We start from the raw sequence: 23,145 nt of genomic DNA, 5'->3' as shown, positions 1-23,145 counted from the left end.
TATCCGGTGCCATGCCTCCCTTGTTCTGGTTTTCATTTAACAACCGACAACTTATCACAGTAAACACACATCACTGTGAGAAACAGTAGACGCACATGAAGAACTTTATCCACCCAAAGACATGGTGAAATTCTCCTTGCCCCAAGTGGGCATGCAGTAATGCATATGTGATTGAATGTGTTTGTAAAAAGAAAACCTTTTCTACAGTCGACCAAACTCAATGACCTTCAAAATATATAAGCGAACATTTAGTAGGGCATTCAACCTCATAGCTTCATATGGCCAAGGAAAAAACCTCCATAGTATTTTTTTCTTCCTGCAATGTTCCAACAAAAGGAGTAACTAGAAAGTGCTGTGATATCGTTTTATTTGTTCTCTTTCACCAATGCCCCCCCTTTTTTCTCCTGATAAAACAATATTTGTAGTTTCCAGTAGAAGTGGGTTTAGAAAGACATTGCATTGTATTTCAAGTTATTGTGTTTGGTTCATTCCAGAAGAGGTAAGGTTTGATTGGTTGTTCCCAATGAATTTGACCAGAGTAAGTTTCTTTGTTAAGATGTTTTAAGTGGTTTCCTGAGACATACGGTAAGAGAGAGAGAGAGAGAGAGAGACAGACAGACAGACAGACAGACAGACAGACAGAAAGAAAGAAAGTTTTTGTATGGGTTTTACATTGACCCCTGAAGGAAATCATTTTCGGAAACATGTTGGGCATTAACAACAAACTTGGGTGGGGGCACATGGCCAACTCCAGGGCTGAACTGATACTACCCTTGCTGGTACCTTTCCCGGGAAAATCAGAGGCTCACTATGTCAGGTTCCTACTGGAAGACCGGACAAATGCTAGAACGTTAGCAGTGGCGAAGTTTTTATCGGTGGTTGCAAGAATAAATGAGCCCTATATTCTAAACAAAATGCTTGTTTAACCTGGAGGCAGGCTGTATGAATTGTGTATTGATTTGTAATGATTTGTTGGGTCTCTGGACCGTAATAAAGATTGAATGATTGATTGACATGGCCAACTTTTCTCTTATGTGCACTTGATAAAATGGTCATTCATATTCTCCACTCCAAGAAATGTCCATCAGTTACCCGTCTATTGCACTGTTGCAGAGATTCCACTAAATGTGTGCATTATGGTCCAGAATTACCTGATTAAAAGCTTGACATTCCAACCTGCATTGGATACTGTCAGCACCATAAACAGCCTAACACAACTAGAATCCAGCAAGCCTGGCATCACCACATGGCATCTTTGGGCAGCTGCCAGTCCCATCCCCCCAGTTACTTTTTAAATAAATAAATTGGTGATCAGGATTGAGTGCCTACCATCACTGATGCTGCCCCAGAGCAATGTTACATTGAAGTCATTGTGGGAAATTTAAATGGCAGTAGCCTGGCACCTCTCAGAGATTTACTACTGGATAAACTTGCCAATGGGGAGGGGCACTAGCATAAGAGGAGTGCCACCACTATGCCAATGCCCTCCCCCCAAGATACAATCCCTCCCTTTTCCGTTTTATCCAGTCTGCATTTTAAATAGCAACAGGTTTAGGACAATGTTGGTCCATGTTATGCACAAAAATCTCTTCTCAGCTCATGTCAAATTAAGGATAAATTGTGCCCGCCTCAAGTCTTGCTTGTAAATAAGGCATTTGTTTTCTTTTTCTTTTAAATCACACTGGCATTTGTAAGCATGCCTGATTTACTGGGCCTTTTTACATTCGGTTTGTTCCAGTAGCCACTGAATTCCATCTACCAGTCCATCCAACGTGGAAACTTCAGTATCCTGAACCTGTAAAAGCCAAGAAAGAAGCAAATGTCAGTATCTTACACAAAGCTAAGGTGCTTGAGGTTTCAGCTTGATCAGCATGGAGCTGAAAGAAGAGTTTGGATTTGATATCCCGCTTTAGCACTACCCGAAGGAGTTTCAAAGCGGCTAACATTCTCCTTTCCCTTTCTCCCCCACAACAAACACTCTGTGAGGTGAGCAGGGCTGAGAGACTTCAGAGAAGCGTGACTAGCCCAAGGTCACCCAGCAGCTGCATGTGGAGGAGCGGGGAAGCGAACCCGGTTCACCAGATTACGAGTCCACCGCTCTTAACCACTACACCACACTGGCCTGCTTTCTGCAGGCATTGCCTCTGTGAGCGAACTTCCTATGGAATGAACTGTTTTACACCATTTATCTGGCAGGCATTGACTCCACCAGTCTCCAGCTAAAGCCTGCATTCCCTTCGCAATGCACAACTCACGATGCTCCTTAAGGCTGCCAATCGGCAGCTGCATCTCTGCCTGTCCCACACCTGGTATCACATATGACATGTGGGCAGGTGAGAACAGTGCAGGGAAAATACCCTTGTGGGCTAAATCTGGCCTACAGGCTGCTATAGACATACAGTCGTACCTTGGAAATCGAATGGAATCCGTTCCAGAAGACCGTTCGACTTTAAAAACATTCAGAAAACAAAGCATGGCTTCTGATTGGCTGCAGGAAGCTCCTGCAGCCAAGTAGACGCTGCGGAAGCCCTGTCGGACATTTGGGTTCCAAAAGAACGTTTGCAAACCAGAACACTCACTTCCGGGTTTGCGGCGTTCAGGAGCCAAAACGTCCGAGTTCCAGGGTGTTCAGAATCCAAGATACGACTGTACAGTGGTACCTCAGGTTAAGAACTTAATTCGTTCTGGAGGTCCATTCTTAACCTGAGGTACCACTTTAGCTAATGGGGCCTCCTGCTGCCGCTACGCCGCCACTGCACAATTTCTGTTCTCATCCTGAAGCAAAATTCTTAACCTGAGGTACTATTTCTTGGTTAGCGGAGTCTGTAACCTGAAGCGTATGTAACCTGAAGCGTCTGTAACCCAAGGTACCACTGTAATCCTTTGTTGTTGTTTTTTTTAAAAAAAGCCATCCTAGGTACAGGCCAGTTCTGTAACCTACAGTTAAATTCTATACAGATCTACTCAGAAGTCAGTCACATTGGGTTTAACAGGGATTACTCCCATATAACTGAGAATAGATTGGCAGCCTCAATTTACACCAACTGGAGTAATAGTGCTTCCAGAACCTACTGTCAATCTGTTTCATAATTCCAAAAGTGGAATGCAGGCTGGGGCAGACACTTAAACAAAACACACAAGAGCAAAATAATAATAATAAATGCTACCATCCATGGCCGCGTGCCAAGCAGGTTCAGCTGCAGCTGATGCGCCATGTAAACACAAGGAATCCTTTCTATCTCAGCACAGGAAACGCAGGACAGGACAAGCAGAGGTCTATCTGTAGGGCCAAGGACTGGGTCAAGCATTGCTGCCAGCCAGTCAAATTCAAGTTGACGGTTGTTTCCTGCAAAAAGAGAATGAGGAAGATAAAGGCTTTGCCACCCTCTGCCAGCTGTACCCTAAAAGCTATGTTGCCATCATTCAGAAGCCCTTACGTTTATTTAGTTTGTAAAGGTTTTCATTGGTATAAAGCATATACACACAACTAACTATACAGAATACAACAGATCCCCCAACAGATTGGGTGGTATAACATAATTATTCCTTTTTGACCCACACAGAGCAAAGCTCCTTACTTTTATCAACCTCGGCATCTGCAGCATAGATGAACCCATCGATTTGTCTGCACATGTTTTTAACGGGCTCGATCAGATTGTAATGCGTTTTCCCATCAACACTGGACTCCGTAGAGAACATCTTGTTGACAGGATCAGTGTCCTCTTCCTTCGCTCTGAGTCTTTCCTTGCTGGAAAGAGAGGAGAGAAACCAGTTTCTTCAGATACTATGCACGAAGGAAGGAAGGGAGAAACTATGCAGAACTGAAGTTGCTAAGGACTAGTGCCTTAAGAAAGAACAGTGTAGTCTTTTGTACACATCTAGGCCAGGCAGTTCAAGCAGACGAACAATTCACAGCTCTACTCTGGCTCTTGGGGATCCAAGTTTCCACATTCCTGCTGAGTGAACAGAGCAAATGAGGCCATGTCCCAGATTGTGGCCAAAGGTTTCCTTGGAATAAACCTGCACAGAATAAGCACTTCTTGAAATGGGCTTGCTCTCCTCTTGAGACAATCCAATTAGCGTTTGAAAATTCCTGTGTGAATCTACACGATGGTAGAATCTAGAATTTTCTTCTTTGGGGACAATCCTATCCCTCTTGGAATACCGTTACTCGAGAAGAAAAAAGCAGGCAAGCGAAAAACAGCACCTTGGATAACAACTTACCTAGTTTTTGTATACAATGTCAGAATGGTGAATTTCTGGTCATTCAAACGAAATGTGACCCCTGATCCTATCCCTGTTTGAAACAAAGAAGAAATGAAAGGCAAAGAATTTGAGAGCTGGTAGGTTTTCAGAAGATCTAATAATAATAATAATAATAATAATAATAATAATAATAATAACAATAATAATAACAATTTTATTATTTGAATCCTGTCCATCTGACTGGGTTGCACTCTGGTCAGGCAGCTTCCAATAAGTATAAAAGCATAATAAAACATCAAACATTAAAAATGGCCCCATACAGGGCTGCCTTCAGATGTATTCTAAAAGTTGTATGGTTATTTCCTTGACATCTGAAGGGAGGGCATTCCACTACCAAGAAGGCCCTCTGCCCGGTTCCCTCAGAGACAGCCTAGTGTGTCATTTGAAAGCATGAGCTTTAAATTCCCCAGATATAATAGATTGGCACTGATATTAGGCAAACTGAAGCAGCTGCTGTTTTAAGTGTCACGGACAACAGTGTGGGGTTTTTTGTTTTGTTTTTAAATTGTGTAATAAATTATTTAGGCTCTGCTCCAGGGAGGGACAGAAGGGCTTGTGTGAATTTTCTAATACAGGTGCCGAAATAACTTGACCAACCCTGGCTTTGGGCATGTGGACAAATAGGCCAACTTGATCCTCTACTTTAGGCAGCAAAAAGCCACAGCTTGGTCCTGTCAAATCCAGTGAAGTCCAGTCGTGGCCGACTCTGGGGTTGCGGCACTCATCTCGCTTTATTGGCCGAGGGAGCCAGCGTACAGCTTCTGGGTCAGGTAGCCGGCATGATTAAGCCGCTTCTGGCGAACCAGAGCAGCGCATGGAAACACTGTTTACCTTCCCGCTGGAGCAGTACCTATTTATCTACTTGCACTTTGACGTGCTTTTGAACTGCTAGGTTGGCAGGAGCAGGGACCGAGCAACAGGAGCTCACCCCGTTGCAGGGATCCGAACTGCCGTCCTTCTGATCGGCAAGTCCTAGGCTCTGTGGTTTAACCTACAGCTCCACCCGCGTCCCCTGGTCAAATCTTAGTCCTCCATTAATTCACAGAACCACCAACCTGGCCAGCATGCTTTAGGAGAGACAATGGGTCAGTGGCAAGGCACAATACTTGGCACCTTCTGTCAGACCCGCCCAAGAAATGACACTCCCTGAGACAGCAAGACAACCAATGGGCCATCAGTTGAACCTTACTTCTTCAAAGGGTAGCTTGGGGCCTACAGGGGGAAGGCTGCATAACACACACACAAACATCCAATCACTACCTCCCCACCAGCATTTGCCACCTGAAGGCTCTGCCTCTCTCTGCCTAACGGGCTGGTCCCACTCTGCCTCCAGCTGAACCACGTTCTGTAGCAGGGTCAGAAAACATCCCACACAGTATAAGAAGGCTTCAAATGTTCACCATGGCCATTTTCGTTTGCTTGTTTAAAAGAAAAGAAAATGACGTTACCGTGCATTTGTCTGGAAGGTCTACCGGCCAGCGGCAAAATATGTGGGCTCGCCATCATTCTGTTCACCAAAGCGTCGTCCAGGTTTTCCAAGCCCGGCCCAAACATTGCAAAGCGAGGCTCTGCCTGCGTGATCAGCGACTGCAGAAAGGAAGTGACGGATCCGTAATAGGGCCGGCTGGCTTTCGGACATCTTTTACGCCTGGAGTAACACTTCTTGTACCTGTGTAAAAATTAAAAAGCAACAACCCACCCCATAATAATGAAAACTGATTGCCAAATCTTAGGAGGAGTAAGGCAAGACTCAGCGTGAGTTGAAGGGCCCCACACAAGAAACACAAGAAAATGCTCAGTGCTGAGAACTCGGACAGCCCAACAGAATTTAATGATATATGAATGGGCAAGTATATAATTGATGCCAAGAGTTAAAGAATGTTTACAAAAAGAGGAGTAATTTTAGAATCAGGCTTTAGCATGAAATTGTACCTTTAAATTACTTATTACTGAAGAGTAGTCCATTAATTTATGCTATCATAAATCCTTTTCCTTTTTTTGTTTATATATATAAATAATATATATATATAAATATATATATAAATAAATAATATATATATATATATATATATATATATATATATATATATATATATATAATATAATATTATATATATATATATATATATATATATATATATATATATATATATATATAAAATAAATAAAATATGGAGGCATTCAGCACAATCCTTCATATCCCTATAAAGATGTACATTACCTACATGGAATTTTAGAGGATACTTACGCAGCCATGTAGTCACATGAGGCACTATTATGAAGTTCAAAAATGGATTTATTAAATATGTTTGCATCAGGGACTGACTCCCAATCAATAGAATGACAGGAAGGAAGATCGCGGATGAGAAAATAACGCCATAGCAAGGGATCCTGGATTGTTAGCTTCCAGTAGTGGTTGGTGCTTCCCAAATTACTCAGATCTTTGGGTGTGAGGAAGGACATAATGTATAACTTCATATCTATCTGGAAAATAAAATTTAAATATTTATGCATAAATCATTTAGGAAACATAAAAACTTAACAGCAGCCCCTGACAAAATTTCCTCTTCACGTATATAAGAATGAATATATTTTTAAAAAAGATTTACTACAAAATATATGCTAACGGTATCGGAACCAAGCAGATCTACACCATGCATATAGAAGCCACGAATTCCCTGAAAGAATCTTGGGAATGGTAGTTTCCCCCTTTTGTTGTTGTTGTTTAGTCGTTTAGTCGTGTCCGACTCTTCGTGACCCCATGGACCAGAGCACGCCAGGCACTTCTGTCTTCCACTGCCTCCCGCAGCTTGGTCAGACTCATGTTAGTGGCTTCGAGAACACTGTCCAACCATCTCCTCCTCTGTCGTCCCCTTCTCCTTGTGCCCTCCATCTTTCCCAACATCAGGGTCTTTTCCAGGGAGTCTTCTCTTCTCATGAGGTGGCCAAAGTATTGGAGCCTCAGCTTCAGGATCTGTCCTTCCAGTGACCACTCAGGGCTGATTTCTTTAAGAATGGATGCATTTGATCTTCTTGCAGTCCATGGGACTCTCAAGAGTCTCCTCCAGCACCATAATTCAAAAGCATCAATTCTTCGGCGATCAGCCTTCTTTATGGTCCAGCTCTCACTTCCATACATCACTACTGGGAAAACCATGGCTTTAACTATACGGACCTTTGTTGGCAAGGTGATGTCTCTGCTTTTTAAGATGCTGTCTAGCTTTGCCATCGCCTTTCTCCCAAGGAGCAGGCGTCTTTTAATTTCGTGACTGCTGTCGCCATCTGCAGTGATCATGGAGCCCAAGAAAGTAAAATCTCTCACTGCCTCCATTTCTTCCCCTTCTATTTGCCAGGAGGTGATGGGCCCAGTGGCCATGATCTTCGTTTTTTTGATGTTGAGCTTCAGACCATATTTTGCGCTCTCCTCTTTCACCCTCATTAAAGGTTCTTTAATTCCTCTTCACTTTCTGCCATTTTCCCCTTACAGAGCTATAACTCCCAGCACCCTGAACAAACCAGAGTTCCTAGGATTCTTTGGGGGAAATCATATGCTTTAAATTTATGGTGTGAATATGCCCAGCAATGGACCTCCAAATAAAAATAATAATGGCATAATAATATATACAAATAATCCCCTGATCTACCTAATACAGTGGTACCTCAGGTTACATACGCTTCAGGTTACAGACTCCGCTAACCCAGAAATAGTGCTTCAGGTTAAGAACTTTGCTTCAGGATGAGAACAGAAACCATGCTCCGGCGGCGCGGCGACAGCAGGAGGCCCCATTAGCTAAAGTGGTGCTTCAGGTTAAGAACAGTTTCAGGTTAAGAACGGACCTCCGGAACGAATTAAGTACTTAACCCGAGGTACCACTGTAATGTCTCATAACAGCCAGACATCTTTAATCACTGGATCCAGCAAGTATTAGAATTTAAGCAAGGCTAGGGGTGCTAAACAGGGTGCCAGACATTTAATCCTTGGGTCCAGCAAGCGTGAAAAACACATCAAGCCAAGTAATCGCCTGGGTGATGGACCATTAAGAGAGCAAAGGAAAGGGGTCTCTATGCAAGATGTCAAATTTGTGGGGCCCCTCCTCCAGCTCTCAGATAAGGAAAAAATCCTGAGTTTGAGAGCACCTTTCGCTGTGATTCAACCTAGAGGAAAAAGCTGCAGCCTGGAAAGGGAGAGAAAAACTCATGAAAGATTTTTGCTGCAATCCAAGACTGTGGTTATGGGGAAAACAAGACCCTTTTGTTCTGCGAACCCCTCCATCGTAGGCTCAGGTTGTATATATGTGTAAATAAACCAGATATCATAAGGACACTGCAATCTCAGCTGTGCCTCATTCCCAAAAGGAAACACAGACCCTGGGTGAATAGGCACTGGGACCCCCGGAGTCTCACAGCCCTCAAAGACTGGAATGGCATGCAGCAAAATATTGTTACAAAAGTTGGGTGCCACTCCCACTCTCTGCATGATTCCAGGGGGTTCCAGGCACTCACCCAGGGTCTGTGTTCCCTTGGAGAATTGAAGTCATGGCCAAGATTGTCGTAGCTTTGAAAAATATGGTTTATTTACCTGTTTACACCTGCAAGTGCGCATGGAAGGAGTCCAGACCTTATAGCATGGTCATTTCAAGAGGGCCTTGTTCCCCAAGCCATGGAGTCCAAGGCATTTATCCTAATTCCTAACAACTAAGCCTCCTTTATTCAGTTGCATTCTAATGGCCAGCTCTTTTGGTGCTTTGAAGTACTAACGGTTAATCTCTCTCCCGCCAGGTGTCACCTAACAAAGGGGTTCCCCTTACTTCATCAGCACCTGTAGATTGACTGGGATTAAAGACTGGAACACACTTAGGACATTTACCCAGGTTTACTCTGGGTACGCGGGTGGTGCTGTGGGTTAAACCACAGAGCCTAAGACTTGCCGATCAGAAGGTTGGCAGTTCGAATCCCCGCGATGGGGTGAGCTCCAGTTCCTCGGTCCCTGCTCCTGCCAACCTAGCAGTTCAAAAGCACGTTAAAGTGCAAGTAGATAAATAGGTACCACTCCGGCAGGAAGGTAAACGGCGTTTCCATGCGGTGCTCTGGTTCACCAGAAGTGGCTTAGTCATGCTGGCCACATGACCCAGAAGCTGTACGCTGACTCCCTCGGCCAATAAATCGAGATGAGGGTCGCAACCCCAGAGTCGGTCACAACTGGACCTAATGGTTACCTTTACCTCTTCACATGCTAATTGCTGATGCTCATAAGTCCACAGATTCCAATACTCTTGGATCTTGATGACATTCTCAAGATCCAGTCTTTACACATAAACACCTCAACCTCCTTGCATAACTCCCTTTCTAATACATAGAGACTGTCTTATAACATATCCCAGTTATAAAACAGAAATTTTACTTAAATCCTAATATTCACTAAACCGAAACATTTAGCACCACGGATCTTTATATTAAAATAAAAATTGGAAAGTGCAACTGCCTGGCGTCAAAGGGGCGGGGCCGTGAAGGGACCAATGGCAAGCCGAGCGAACAGGAAGCTCCAACGGGGAACTTTTGGCAACACTGCTGGAAGCGGCGGCCGTTCGCCTCGCTGGGATGCGCCAGGCGACCTCGGGGGCGGCGGCGCGCTTACCGGCAGGGCCTCCAAGGCGCTGGGCGTCGTCCTCTGCTTTTCCTCCTCCTCTTCCAAAGCGCGATCGTCGCTCTTCGGGAGCCTTTCCGGCTGCTGCTGCTGCCCCCACTTGCCGCGCAGGACGCGCAGGCTGCTTCGCAGGAGCGTCTCCAAGTTCTGCCAGTCCCCACCGCCATGCGCCATCGCTCCGGGGCGCACCGGCAACCCTCCCCGTCTCTTACTTAGCTGCTTCTTATTTAGCTGCGATTCAGCACCCCCGGCACTGCAGCAGCTGGAATCCTGCGCCCCTTGGCGTCGGAGCCCGGATCCCACCAGGAGGTGGGTCTCAGGAGGAGGAAAGCGGCGTCCGCGCAAAGGCGAAGCGCGCGGTGGTTCCCTGCGGCCGCTGCTTGCGCGCAAGTAAAGTCTGGCGAAGAAGCCGCGCCCCGCACCGGGATTCCGCCTCCGGTTTGTTCCGGAGGCGTGGGAGGCACTCGGGCCACCTCCCCAGCAGTCCTGCTGGCAACTGCGCGCTGCTGCTCCGGATTCGTGGCCAGCGCCACATAGTCCTGGGTTAGCGCGCGAGCATCACAAAAGCCAAACAAACCCCTGCGACTAAGCATTCGCAGTCGCGTGGAAGTTCCAGAAGTCGTGGTGCAATAAAAATACGCTCCAAAGTACGCATGAATAGTGGTCAGGGGTGATGGGAGTTGTAGTCCGTAACATCCGCTGGCTGGCTACGGTGGACTTGGAGCAAACTTGTTTTCTGCGGCTCCAAAGGGTGGGACACGAACCAATGGCTTAAAGTTGCGAGAAAGGACTTAGCTCAATCGGCAGATCATGAGACTCAGGCTCAGGAATGTGGTTTCAAGCTCCACGTTGGGCAGAAAATTCATTGCAGGGGGTTGGACTGGTTCACCCTTGTCCTCCCTTCAAGCTCTACAGTATTCTATGACATGGCAGGAGTCACCAACACTTCCACAAATCCATTCCATTCATTATCTCCCATCTGTTTCAAACACATTAACCCATCCCACCCTCCCAGCTTTTTCCCCTTCCATTTTTTGCCTCCCCCCATCAGCTCTGTTCCTCAGCCCCACCACCCTATGCAGCTCTCCATCTTAAAAAAAGAACCAGCAGACTTGGCTTTGAACATTGTTTCAAAATGATACAGAAATGGTATCTGACCTAATTATGACTACAAAAATTACAATTGAAAAAAACCAAATCTGGAAAAAGAGCTTACATCCTATTATTTTTGAAAGGCTCAAAAAGGTCTTGTCTCTTGTGACAATGGCTAAATTAACCTACTATAGGAGAATGCAAACTGACCCACTAAAATTATGGAGAAAGGAGTGTTCCTGATATACTGGAATAATACGGTAAGTACAATGACAATGTACAACCTTACGTTGTTTTCAATTTATTGAAATGTTATTAGTTGGGTTTTCTTTTGCAATGATACATTTTTATTTATACAAACTTAAAAAATAAATAAAAAGAAGCTTCCATTGCACACCAACCTTTTTAAAAAAGCCTAAATGTTGCAAGTGGAGGACAGTGGTTTTCGAGGAGGAGCTGTCCGCCCTGCTGTCATCCCAAATAGTCCCTCCCATGCCAATTAGGCCCTTTAAAAACCTGATGTAGGATGCAAGCATATATTTATTGTTAGCCCTGCCCTGCAGCATGCAACAGTTCCAAGGTGGGAATTAAACCATGCTAATGAATAAGCATTAAATGGAAAGGTTATTCTGTTCTCTTCCACCTAATCCACGTAGAAGAGGGAAGTATGAACAGGCAGCAAAATGCAAAAAGGGCTGTCAAAGAACAAAACATTGGCAGAGCAGCCCAGGAAGGACTGAGCGCATTCAGTGGCCACATGGTGCTGAGTGGCTGGGAGAATGAAATATTCTAGAAAAGGAAGACACCCAGAAACAGAGCACTTTACTGAGACATTGCTGCAGTTTTCACTTCTCTACTGGGGAGCAGAAATTCAGCAACATCAAAGTCACTCCAGAAGTGGTAGCAACCCTAGAACTCCTGCAAACATGGAAATGACATCTAATTTTTATTTTGTACCCTTGTGTGCTGCTTATCTCTGTGCACGGGGCTGATGCCAAACTGGGTTTCCTCCAAAGTCTTAGGTATCTTCAATGGGTAAAATAATAATAATTATTAATAACAGCAATAATAATATATAATGTAACTGCAGCTACTTGGCAATCATTTTTAGTTATTTCTACGCAATTTCGCATGTGTTTTATGTACCAAGCAAAGCTAAATTATATGGATTTTAACCAGAACATCTTTCTTTGGTGCTGCTAACACAGCAGTTTGACTTCACTCCCCGCCCCAGCACACTCCATTGTCTCTAGATGGATGCCAACAACTTAGGTTTACCTGAAACTCTACCTGGAGACCTATACTCTGTTGGCAACTAGAGTAGCTTCAGAAGGATTACTGTAAAGTAACTTGTACGGCAGTTTCGTAAACTGTACAGAAATTAAATCAAGGTATGCTCTGAAATGTTGTGTATTTGTTTAAAGGCACAAATTACACCTTCTGGTTTGCAAGGAGCTATACAAGGTTGCCCCAGTTTTGTTCTGGGAACACAAACCATCCGCTTAAATCAGGGACAAGGAACTGCCAGCGTCTCTGCCAACCCCAGCCCACAGCACCTTTCTACCTGGCCTCGGGTGCCTCCACCTAGGCCCCAACCCCCTCCTCTGCAACTCCCCCCATCTCCTCTGCTGCAAGCCAACCCCGCTTCCCAGTCCCTTCCTCATTCCGCTCAGCAAAAGCGATGGCTGCTGGGAGGAGAGTTGGGAAGCTCTAGTTGCCATTCTTTGTAGTCAGGCCTCCAAGCTGCCTGGTGTTTTCTTGACTCTCAATTCTCTCCAGCAAAAGTGGAAGCTGCTACAAGGAGAATGAGCCAGACAAGACACTGGGAATAGGTAGGGGAAGCATCCTTGGCACCTAACCCAACAAACATTCCTGTCGCTTCAGAACTTCCAAGGCCAACCGTGGTTAAGTGAAGATTTGGGGGAAGGGGAAAAAGTAATTTGTGGGGAGGAAAAAAAATAAAGCAGTGCTCTAACCACCCGTGTCATGTGGTCCCCAATGGATTATTTGCAAGGGAATGTAGCCTCTAAAAGGAAAAATGTGTGCCCCCCCCCATTTCTCAGTGGCCTTAAGTCAATTAGGCAGAAAACTGCTTAAAATAGTCCAGTATGAGCTTTGCGTTTTTGGTATCCCAGTCATGCAGTCTCAACGGTCCTTCGCACACAGTTATGTATTTCAGGAGCACTTTCTCTCCCGTCTCTCGATGGTCCAGAACTTCGCTCTGTGAGCTTCCGGGTTGCTCCCTGCTCGATCCTGCCTCTGCGCTTCGACTTTGTTCCTTAACTTCTCTGCAGTACTTCAGTCCCCAGTAGCACATTTCTCCGCAGTACATCATAGCCAGTAGGTGGGTGTCGCTAAATATGCCTGCCAAAGGTAGGGGAGAGAAGCAGCTGAAGGCGAGCAGTGGTTCTGAATAGGTACAACTTCCATCTAATAGCTACATTTTGCAAATGACAAGGCTGCAATTTGTGAGCAACAAACATACAAGAGAAATCCCTAAAATTGCAACTGTTCCTCTTCACAAGTTCTGTAAGGTAAAGGGACCCCTGACCATTAGGTCCAGTCGTGGCCGACTCTGGGGTTGCGGCGCTCATGTCGCTTTATTGGCCAAGGGAGCCGGCGTACAGCTTCTGGGTCATGTTGCCAGCATGACTAAGCCACTTCTGGCAAACCAGAGCAGCACACAGAAACACCGTTTACCTTCCCGCTGGAGGAGTACCTATCTGTCTACTTGCACTTTGACGTGCTTTTGAACTACTAGGTTGGCAGGAGCTGGGACCGAGCAATGGGAGCTCACCCCATTGCGGGGATTCGAACCACCAACCTTCTGATCGGTAAGCCCTAGGCTCTGTGGTTTAACTCACAGCGCCACCCGCGTCCCTACAAGTTCTGTAGTGTGCAGCATAAAGTTCCCAAGATGCTGGTCACAGGTGGTTTATTCCAATTGGGATACCAATGTAGTTCTTGTGGAAAGGGGAGTGTGCAAGCCAGTGGCCCATGCATGGAACAGTAAACCATAGTTTAGCATTGTGCCTGACCTGGGCTCAAGTGTGGGTGTAAGAGGTCCATTGACAAAAATAACACAATTTACTCAAGGGTGATACTTTTTTAGACTGTGATAATAAAAACAAAAATAAGCTTATTGTCGCATCAACTGTGTTCTTTTGCTTTCCTGTTAGGATCACTTAATGTAGAAGATAAGGCAACTAGTAATATATATCCTTTACTTGTTCCTATTTGGTTTCTCAATCAGTTGAGAATACTTTCTTCCTACTTAACCAACCACCTCCTAAGGTAGGCAAAAAATAATCAAAATTTTAGATGGGGCCTATGGAGGGAGAGATAATGGGTGGCTTAAGACAGTTTATATCCAAGATTATCTTTGATTTGTGGTTCTTTTAAACAACCCCTCTAAAAGAAAAGGAGACCAAAAAAGCACCATACGGAATATTTACCTTCATGTATTAATCTAACCGTGTCTGTGTCTTGAAACACGAAGTCCTCAATGGGGTGATCAGAACATCTGAACTCAAGCATCTTCACCAAGTACTGGATTCCTTCATTAAGAAACTGAAGGAGAAAATTTAAGCACGGCATGTTATGTATTTAGTCTCAAACTTCATTTACTCATTCTGAAAGAATGTCCTCCCCCCGCCCCTCTTCTAGTCACAAAGCTGAAAAAACAGTAATAAATATGACAAACAGGACTCAGTCATGGCATGAGAGCCGTCGGGTGCAAAAGAACCACTTAATTTACACAACTCGTAAAGAAGGCAAACACAAGCTGTTGCTTTAATACTGAACCAGGCGACTGGACTTTACAGCTCAGTATTATCTACACTGATTGGCAGTAGCTGTCTGGTGTCTCAGGGCTGGGCAAGACTCCCATCAATGGCAAAGGTTGAACCTGGACCTTCTGAATACAAAATACGGGGTCTACCATTGAGGTACAGTCCTTTACCTACAGTCAGGTAACCTTTCAAACCTCTCTTGTATACTAAGGAAAAGAGACAAACATTAAATTGTAAAGTAAATCTGGACAAAGATTGGCAGGATCTATGCAATCCTAAACATGCTAGGCTTTATTTACCAAGTTTGCACGACATCAACTAACAGAATCCTAACCCAAAGCATGATGGAGTGTTGTAGCTATGGCTGTATCCGCAGTCCTGTTGCTCTGCTGGGCAGGACTCAAGGCAAAACCCTGCTCTCTCCGCCGTTGTCTCAAAACAGACGGGTGCCAACAACAACTTTTTAAGCAGAAAGGGATTTACCTTTTTAAACAAATCGGTCTTATTCATCAACCTCTCCTTCCTTCCTTTCACCGTGTGGCAAAACATGTAGAGTAAGGCTCCTCTCCTCCAGTAAAGACATTCCAGCAGTTCTACACCAAGCACTGCGAGTGGCTGGAAATGAATAAATAAATCAGATATCCACACTGATTAAGATGCCTAAACCTTGAATAAAAAGGGCAAACATAGCATATTTGGAAATGAGTTGGTGGAATGAGTTTGAGTTTTTTAAAAAATAGTGTTTCATATCTTTTCATATGAATGTCTCCCAAAGGCATGAAACAAATCAGATTTGTATGCTGTATCCACACTCTCAGGAATTCAGATTCACAAGACACAGGAAACCCAACTGTTTGTAGAACTACATATATTGAACAGAGCTGACTGGGTGCACAACTAAAACTCTGCCACACGCAAAGCCTGTCTCAATTTATTTCCCCCCTGGGCTTCCCTCATTGCATTATCTCCATTATATTCAATTACACTGGTACCTCGGGTTACAAACACCTCAGGTTACAAACACTTTGGGTTACAGACTCTGCTAACCTGGAAGTAGTACCTCAGGTTAAGAACTTTACCTCAGGATAAGAACAGAAATTGCGCTGCAGCAGCGGGAGACCCCATTAGCTAAAGTGGTACCTCAGGTTAAGAACGGTTTCAGGTTAAAAACAGACCTCCGGAACAAATTAAGTTCGTAACCAGAGGTACCACTGTACTGCCTTAAAAGGAGCTGTGCACATTTCACTCATGCTATTGGAAGCAGGTAACACACCAAACTATTTTTTTAAAAAAATTGTTCTTTTTGCAAAGTATAACAGTCATTCCCTGACTTATCCACAAATAATAGTTTCATAAATAACATTTAAAAAGCAGTTGCTTGAGATTACACCCTTTCCACTAATATTCAGGTATTACTTTTACATCGGCTTTCCTGCATCAGTTTCCCTAGGTCAAGGATGCAAAATCTGCGCCTGTCCAGATGTAGAAGAACTACAGCTCCCATTATCTCTACCCATTGGCCACACCAGCTAGGGCTGAAGGGAATTATAATCAAACCACATCTGGAGGAATACCAGTTTCCCATCCCTTCAACTCCTGCTGCCACCCTATTCAGCAGATGGGAAATTATGCCAGAACTCGAGGGCATATCAGCGTGAAGTGACGTCTGTCTCCACGGATATTTGAGACCCTGTTCCTGAATTTAGTTTTCATTTAAAGAGAGAAAAGTCATTGGCCTTTTACTGTGGCATAATAAAATAAAACAGGCAGGCAGGGTCCTATCAGAATGCGTGCAATCCAATGTGTCCTTGAGCAAATCTTACTACAATGAAACTTACTTCTGCATGAAATATGCATAGGATTTGTGTCACACTGCCTTCTAGTAATCTAGCTAATGAGTAGAAATGCACTGAGGTAAAATTATAAGCAACAGGTGCTTATTTTAAATATATAATTTCATTTTCTTTTATTAAAATTCAATCTTAAGGCAACTCAATGGGTGGTATTTAACTAAGTTTTACTCAGAGTAGAGCCACTGAAATTCATGAACATAACCAGGTGAGTTTCATTAATTGCAGGAAATTACTCGAAATGAAACTTAGCTAAATAGCACCTAAAAACTTTAAATTAGGTTATGTTGCCTTTATTTAGATGCAGGCCAGTGTACTGCATTATTCTCTCATATCTTAGGGACCCCACCACCAACACAAAAATTCTGGCTTCAGGCCTGACAACAGTGAATTTCCCTAAATAAAAGTTAACACAGTTCAACACAACCATCGGGTGTCAAGTCAGTACTTATCGCTGATAATACCACTGAATGTTATAGGCTGAAAAATTCAAAACAAAGAAAATGGGAATATAATCTGAGCAGAGACACTGAAGGAAAGAGGGGTTAGAGGTTGTTTTTGTGTGTTAAATGAAATTTAAAGAAATATTGGCGAATGAGACGTACTCACTTCTTGAGATGTACCGCTTTCATCGATCAAGATCTCTGGCTCTGAAAGTGCGTTGATTAGTTCCTCAACTTTCTGCAAAGAGGACTCCTCTGGAAAGTCTTCATCGACAAGCTGGTTCTCCTCAAAATATGTGATATCCAGGACGGCCTTTAAAAAGGTGGAAGAATATCAGCACCACAATCTGCAACCTGTTCCGTCCTTCCTAGCTGACCATTCACCCTGTCCAAGTAAGCTCTGAGTAGTACGATATATCTTTATTGTCATTGTCCCATGCAGGACAATGAAATTGAAAAACTACAAAAAACTACCATAAAACTACCATAAAACTACTACAAAACTACTACAAAACTACATAAAACATTCAAAAACCCCTAAAAACTCTAAAACCCTATTTTAAAATATACTATACTGTAGAAACCCCTTATGCTGCGTTTACAACCAGAATTGCATTTGCATAGAACCTGTTTCTCAGGCGGCTAGTCCTGGCCTTTATAACCCTATACCTTCTTCCAGAAGGCAGAAGCTGAAAGAGATCATTTCCGGGGTGCGTACTATCCTGTGCTATCTCTGCCGCTTTCTTATGGCACCTGGCAGCATAGATTTGATCTAAGGTCGGAAGAGTGCACCCAATTATTCTCTCTGCAGTCTTTGCAACCCTGGATAGCATTGTTTTTCCCCAGGCCGTGCAGCTCCCAAACCACACACACAGACCACACACTATGTTACTAGTAGGTTACGAAGAGTCGGACACAACTAAACGACTAAGCAAAGTACTATGTTAAGGCAACTTTCTAAGAAGGGGATTTAAAGCAAGTCCCTTCTACACTTCCCCCTCTCCCCTGACCAGGCTGCAAGGATTTCTAAACCAGAAGTTTACAAACCACAGTGCAAAGGATGGATTTGCTAATGCCAGCATTGGGCTGGATTCAACCTGTACAAGTATTTTCCTTGCTGTATCCTGGAATCCCTTTCCGAAGATCAGGATAGCATGTTAGAATATACAAACAAGAGGGGGGAGACATGCATCACTGATCATTGTAAGACCACATTTACCTTCAACACTTTCAGGTCACCAATACCTTCTCTGTAACCTCAGAATTTGAAAATTAAGCATCCTGTGGTGGATATTAGCATAATAGGTCTGCTATTCTCTGCCTTGACAAATATACTGATGCAATGAATCAGCTCAGCACCTCAGTTTTAAGGCTGTTCTGGAAGGGGTCGACTTCAGTGGTATAAGACATGTTTTACAAGCAGAAGGTCCCAGCTTCAATCTTTGGCATTTCCAGTTAAAAAGGGATTAGGTTCTAGGTGGTAAGAAAGACCTTGTAATGTTGCTGTCAATCGGAGTGGGCAAAGCTTGATGTTATCAATAAAAGCCTGATAAGGCAGTTTCCTATGTGCCTGCTCTACGCTGGCAAGAATTTGTGCTAGCAAGTATTGCTGTGTTTATCAACCACTGTCTTAAGTCATCTCGCTTATATCTGGGGCAAGCAGTCTGAGCAAATCTAAGAACAGTGAAGGTCAGAAGTTATGCTATGGTTCTATAACCGTATCCAGTGCTTTTCTTTTCTTTAAAAAAATGTTTAGGGGTACTCTCTTTTTGACTCAGGAAAATCACCATTTTATAGTTCAAATCGGGAAAAATAAATACAGTAAATGGACAAAAGTACAAAGATTCACAAAATGTTTAGGGGTATACTAGAATATATATATAGGGGTATGCTAGAATATATAACTGCTTTAGGGGTATGCTAGAATATATAACTGCTCTACAGTTTAAGCCACAGAAAGATCAAGGCAGAAAACTGCATTTAAGCCAATTTAATAAGTCAATGGAATCACAAACATAAGCTCATCTTAATCACCATTAAGCTAGTTTTTTATTTGTGTCACTGAAATTTGACAACAGCACCTCACTTTATACATACAAAATAGGGTAAATAAATAAATAAAAATAATATTTATACCATGCCCATAAACTAGTTCATGGACTGCCCTGTCTGTTCCTTTAAACATAAAACTCTAAGATGTATTCACAGTGCTTTTAATCTTAACCCCATTCTAGTTTAACCACAAACAAAGCATTTATTTCATAATGACTCTTTCACTGGGAAATTCTCTTATTCGCCAGTACAAACCATATTATAGTTCACACACTATGAATCCTATTATCCAAGCTTGCTTATAATTGCAGCCTAAAGAGCCGAAAATTCATCACTGCACAGTACCTGCGTATAAAGTTGCAAGAGTTTGGAAAGTGTGCCATTTTCTCCAGGTTGGTTACAAAGGTCAGTCAAGTTTTCCAGTGTAGCAGAAGCTTGCATTAAGAAGGGATCTGTTGATGAAAAGAGACAAAGACCCCATCAAAACACAATCCATATAAGACAGTATTTCCCCCACAAATATCACTGAGATATTACAGTATTCAGAACCTGTAAAACATTAGCGGCTCATGCAAAAGCTTCTGCACAACCCAATGTGGGGTTTGAAGCAAAAGTCTCATACTGAGCTACAAAGGTGCCACAAAAAACATGCCTGACTAGTAAAATCTAGGGTTAGATTTTTTAACCCTTTCAGGATCCATGACCCCCAAGAAATCAGAAGGGGCTCAAGTGTGATACAGAACCCCACCCCAAAAACCCTCACAACATAAATAATGAGAAACTACAAATCCAGGAGAAGGCAGCTGCTCTCAGCTGCAGAGCATCTCCTTTGCACGCCAAGGCCTCGGGTTCATCCAGGTAGGGCTGGCAAGGTGCCTTCGACTGAATCCATCGGAGAGCCGCTGCCAGCCAGTGTTGGCAACAACAAACCATATACGCCCCTGGTGTGACTTAGGCAGTTTCCTACGTCCTTACGTTTGCAATCCTATGCAGACCTAGACATCTAAGCTGGGGAGAAGGCCTTGCTTCTGGTTGCACCTCTATGGGCATATACAGGACTGGATTTAGGTTTGGTGAGGCCGTAAGCTACTGAAAGTAATGGGGCCCTTTATATGTCCGGCTGTCCTTGTCAACAATAAATTGTTACTGTTTTTTTGTGTTGAATATATACTATATGGTAATTTATGGATCTAATAGGTATCTAAAGCCATTTGCACGTTGCCATGCAACCAGTGAAACAAGGTCCATATAGTCAAAGCTATGGTATTCCCAGTAGTGATGCATGGAAGTGAGAGCTGGACCATAAAGAAGGCTGATCGCCGAAGAATGGATGCTTTTGAATGATGGTGCTGGAGGAGACTCTTGAGAGTCCCATAGACTGCAAGAAGATCAAACCTATCCATTCTTAAGGAAATCAGCCCTGAGTGCTCTCTGGAAGGACAGATCGTGAAGCTGAGGCTCCAATACTTTGGCCACCTCATGAGAAGAGAAGACTCCCTGGAAAAGACCCTGATGTTGGGAAAGATGGAGGGCACAAGGAGAAGGGGAGGACAGAGGACGAAATGGTTGGATAGTGTTCTCGAAGCTACCAGCGTGAGTTTGACCAAACTGCAGGAGGCAGTGGAAGACAGGAGTGCCTGGCGTGCTCTGGTCCATGGGGTCATGAAGAGTCGGACACGACTAAACAACAACAATGCAACCAGTCCACGCAGAATGTAGGCACCCTATATATAGAAATGAGCAAACCAGTGATATTTTAGGGAGCAGGCTAGCAAGTGGGTCCCGTTACTTACATCATAGGAGCCTACACAACACAAAACACTGTTGCTGTATGTAGGTTTTATTTTATTTGTGTGTTTTTTCTCATATTTTGGAAATGTACATCCAGTTTTTTTCCCTTTTTTTGCAGGCCCCCAAGAGAGTGGGGCCCTCCCTAAGCTATAGCTTGTTTAGCTTATACGTAAATGCTGCACTGGGCACATACCCTACAAATGCCGCCGCCAGTGAAAAATACCCAAGAAATGGGAACTTTTTAATTAAGAAAAAACAAACCCTAAAACCAAGGACCGCCCAATTAAGCTTAAAGGGGAGAGTGGGAGGTTCAATGCAAACAGGAAGCGCTTCTCCCCGCAGCGGGTTTCGCAGTTTTAACCACCCCGCTCTTACCCTCGGAGGCTTCTTCGCTTTGGCTCGAGCGCTGCAGCCTTCCTTTGAGCGCCGCAAGCCGCAGCCGCAGCTCGGCAGCGAAACCGGCCCCGGCCATATGGAACGCGCGGAGCTCGCCTCCCAGGTCCGGACTGGCAGCTGCTTACGCAGACCACGCCTCTTTCTTTCTTTTCCTCGTCACGTGACATGCTCCAGCCCAGAGGAGGAGGAGGAGGAGGATCGCGCCGCGGAGGCTTTGTAGCCACGAGAGATAGGAAAAGGATAGAAGGGGGCAACTTGCCTGGATTCCTGGGTTTTAAAACCGCTGAGGCCACTTCCGGGTTTTGCGACACGCACGCGCACACCCCCAGCCATCGATACCGCAGATCTTGGTCCGGATTTAATTCACAGTGGAGCATTTGTCTCTTTTTCTTTACAAGATCGGTTTGAAAGGCGAGCTGACTGTAGGTCTAAAGGACTATACCGCCTTTTGGGGGGGGCGGGGGAGTTGTTGTAAAGTCAGCAGCTCATTTGCACCCATCAGCTCTGGGGCCAGGACAGGGTCCTGTTTGTTTTTTGAGCTTTGAGTTTGGAAGTAAGAAAAACAAACAAACTTGAACGCTCTTTCAAAATGGGGGAATGACGTTCACAGCCTAAATATATAAAATGAGCAGCACTTAATTCCCTCCCCCCTTCGGTTTCTTTAAGATGCTTGAGTTCAGTCAAATGTACTCACCACCCCATCGAGGACTTCTTGTTACAGACACAGACAAGGCTAGATTAATTAATGATGAAGATAAATACTGTATTTCCTCCCCTCTTCTTTCAGAGGAGCTGTTTAGAAGAACCATAAACCAAAGCTATCTTGAATATAAACTAGCTTAAGCCACCCATTATCTCTGCCTCCAAAGGCCCCATCTATAATTTCGATTATATTTTTTTGCCTACCTTATGCGGTGGTGGTTAAGTAGGAAGGAAGCATTCTCGACTGATTAAGAAACCGAATAGGAACAAGCAAAGGACGTGTATTTCTACCTGTGTCTTACCATCTTCCAGATTAAATCACAGGAAAGCAAGAGTTGATAGGGCAATAATAATCAAAAGTAAAAACATAACCGTTAAAATTTCTAGGGGATTTTATTTGTATTTTGGAGCAGGGGGTGGGAACCATATTTTTATTACACCACGACTTCTCGAACTTCCACGCGGCCGCAATTGCATCGCCCATCGTGGGGATTCTGCAATGCGCGCGCTAACCCAAGACTACGCGGCGCTTGGCCACGAATCTAGAGGCGGAGTCACGGGGGGAGGCGGGGCGCGCTCCGCCGTTGCGCAGTATGTCCCAAAGGAGCCACCGTAGGGCAAGGGAAGAGCAGCCCCGCCCCGCCTGCCCGCCCTCGCGCCGCTATGAATTGACTTTGAATTCAAAGCCGTGCTCGGAACGCTGCCCCTCCCACCGCTCAGCAACCGTCACTTTCCTGTCGTTAGCGGGCGGGGTTTACCCTCGTCGCCCTTTCGGCCGCCCTCTGCCCTGCTCGCCACGTCCTGTCAGGGCGAGGGAATGGAGGCCCGGCGGGGCCTGGCGCTGAGGGAGACAAAGCTACGGCGAGCGGGCAAGAGATGTCGCCGCCGCCACCACAGCAGCAGCCACCCCGTCGGCTCCCGCTGCCTCTGCTCTCCTCCTGCTCCGGGTGTCTGATCTGATCTGTGCCGGCGGCAGAACGTTATATTTGCCGGAGGGGACATTCGCGCCGGCTGCAAGGTGACTGGCGTCCCCATAAACTGCAAGGCTGCCGACGGAGGAGATGGGAGACCCACGGCACTGCCAGCTTTGTCGTCGCCCTGGGTTACAATACCCTAAA

At 44.6% G+C, this 23,145-nt stretch overlaps 2 protein-coding genes across 3 annotated transcripts; both read right to left on the bottom strand.

The window, feature by feature from the left end:
- Positions 1–350: 350 nt before the first annotated feature.
- LOC310744631 (F-box only protein 4-like) lies at positions 351–10,652 on the bottom strand. 2 transcript variants are annotated; one of them, XM_083576250.1, is made up of 7 exons: positions 9,902–10,652; positions 6,515–6,750; positions 5,715–5,935; positions 4,225–4,297; positions 3,579–3,748; positions 3,168–3,346; positions 351–1,795 (listed from the first exon to the last, which is right to left on the bottom strand). In XM_083576250.1, the coding sequence occupies exons 1-7, from the start codon at positions 10,082–10,084 to the stop codon at positions 1,706–1,708; spliced, it is 1,152 nt and encodes a 383-aa protein (XP_083432376.1). In that variant the 5' UTR covers positions 10,085–10,652; the 3' UTR covers positions 351–1,705. The 2 variants fall into 2 exon arrangements, with proteins under 2 accessions (XP_083432376.1, XP_083432377.1); XM_083576251.1 differs by having other exon boundaries at positions 6,515–6,746; positions 9,902–10,464.
- A 635-nt stretch (positions 10,653–11,287) lies between these two features.
- Positions 11,288–21,717, bottom strand: RIMOC1 (RAB7A interacting MON1-CCZ1 complex subunit 1). The gene is given in 7 exon segments (XM_083576246.1): positions 11,288–13,366; positions 14,458–14,572; positions 15,277–15,408; positions 17,253–17,399; positions 19,484–19,590; positions 21,305–21,446; positions 21,448–21,717. Coding segments are annotated over 7 exon segments (1,185 nt in total). The 5' UTR covers positions 21,703–21,717; the 3' UTR covers positions 11,288–13,079.
- Positions 21,718–23,145: the final 1,428 nt, after the last annotated feature.

This window comes from Podarcis filfolensis (genome assembly GCF_964270895.1).
Source record: "Podarcis filfolensis genome assembly, chromosome: 11".
NCBI lineage: Eukaryota > Metazoa > Chordata > Lepidosauria > Squamata > Lacertidae > Podarcis > Podarcis filfolensis.
The sequence above is the reverse complement of the archived record's forward strand: the minus strand, read 5'-3'. Positions and strand labels throughout refer to the sequence as shown.